Below are 1,263 nucleotides of genomic sequence, written 5' to 3' on the forward strand. Positions count from 1 at the left end.
TGCGAGAAGAGCACCCCCGGGGCCGGCAAGCTGGGTGCCTCCAAGAAGCACCCCACCATGGTGGCCTACCAGGGAGGAGGGGAGGAGATGGCCAGCCCAGACCAGGTGGATGACACCTACCTGCAGGAGTTCTGGGATATGCTGTCGCAGACAGAGGAGACCCAGACAGAAGGAGGAGGAGGTGGAGGAGGGACGAAGAAGCCCGAAGGGTTGAAGGAGAGCCGAGGCACCGAGGGGGCCCAGAACAGGGTGGCAGTGAAACGTGGTGGCCTCCACCAGATCCCCATTCACCTCAACCACAAAGAGGAACAGAAGGGCAGGGAGAAGGAGCAACCTGAATGCATCCCAAACAGCGACGAGGGCTACTGGGATTCCACCACCCCTGGTCCCGAGGAGGATGGTTCCACAAGCATCCAGAAGGAGACCATTCCCAGGGACAGCTACAGTGGGGATGCTCTTTATGACCTCTATGCTGAGCCAGATGAGAACCCACCAGCGGGGCCTGTGGACGAAGAGGTCACCTGTGTGCCACGCTCCAAGCCCGTGTCTCCAATAACAACCACGTGCTCACTGAAAACACCCTCAAGCACAGTGAAGGACTCCAAGATACCCATCAGCATTAAACACCTTTCGTCGCATCCTGCCAGCCATGGAGCAGACGCCAGTAACAGCCATCACGTCGCACACCATCACCTGGCCAAAAGCGAGATGCACAGAACAAAAATCCCTGTCTCTAAAGTACTGGTACGCCGGGTCAGTAACAGAGGCTTAGCAGGGACAACGGTGAAAGCTGCCACGTACCAGGACAGTGCCAAAAAGTAGTCGAATAAGAGGTGGAGAAATACAGACAGCAAGGTCGGTGTGTGAAGGTCTGCGTAAGACACCACAGATAATGAGTTAGTTTTGCATTACCTGAAGAAAGGCACCTAAACGGCTTACTTCACTGTACTCCCTGGGCCTGCACTTCTGAATCCCTTCTTACTAGACTGTACGGCTGAATATAAAAAGTCGACTTCTTTTCGAGCACTTTTTTTTACATTTGTATCTTTTTTCTGCAGCACTAAGCACTGGGGAGGTTCATTTTTACATGCCTTTTTGGAAGCAGGACTTGGATTATGAACCTAAATGAGCATCATTCCTCATGTGAAGCAGTGCCATGAGTTCTTCAAGGGAACAGACTTACAAAAGGAGCGACACGAGAGGTTCTCCAATACACTTATCTTTTAGTCGTTTCTGGGGAAGGAGTGGAGGTGTTTGCTCTAC

At 52.7% G+C, this 1,263-nt stretch overlaps 1 protein-coding gene across 1 annotated transcript in view; it reads left to right on the top strand.

The window, feature by feature from the left end:
- AMER2 (APC membrane recruitment protein 2) overlaps nt 1–822 on the top strand; it is a gene marked incomplete at its 5' end in the record, with an annotated part of 1,170 nt that extends 348 nt beyond the window's left edge. Inside the window, one exon of the mRNA XM_010285669.1 lies at nt 1–822. This exon is cut by the window's left edge and continues 348 nt beyond it. Within this exon, the coding sequence (XP_010283971.1) occupies nt 1–822 (822 nt within the window).
- Nucleotides 823–1,263: the final 441 nt, after the last annotated feature.

This window comes from Phaethon lepturus, unplaced genomic scaffold, assembly GCF_000687285.1.
Source record: "Phaethon lepturus isolate BGI_N335 unplaced genomic scaffold, ASM68728v1 scaffold51374, whole genome shotgun sequence".
NCBI lineage: Eukaryota > Metazoa > Chordata > Aves > Phaethontiformes > Phaethontidae > Phaethon > Phaethon lepturus.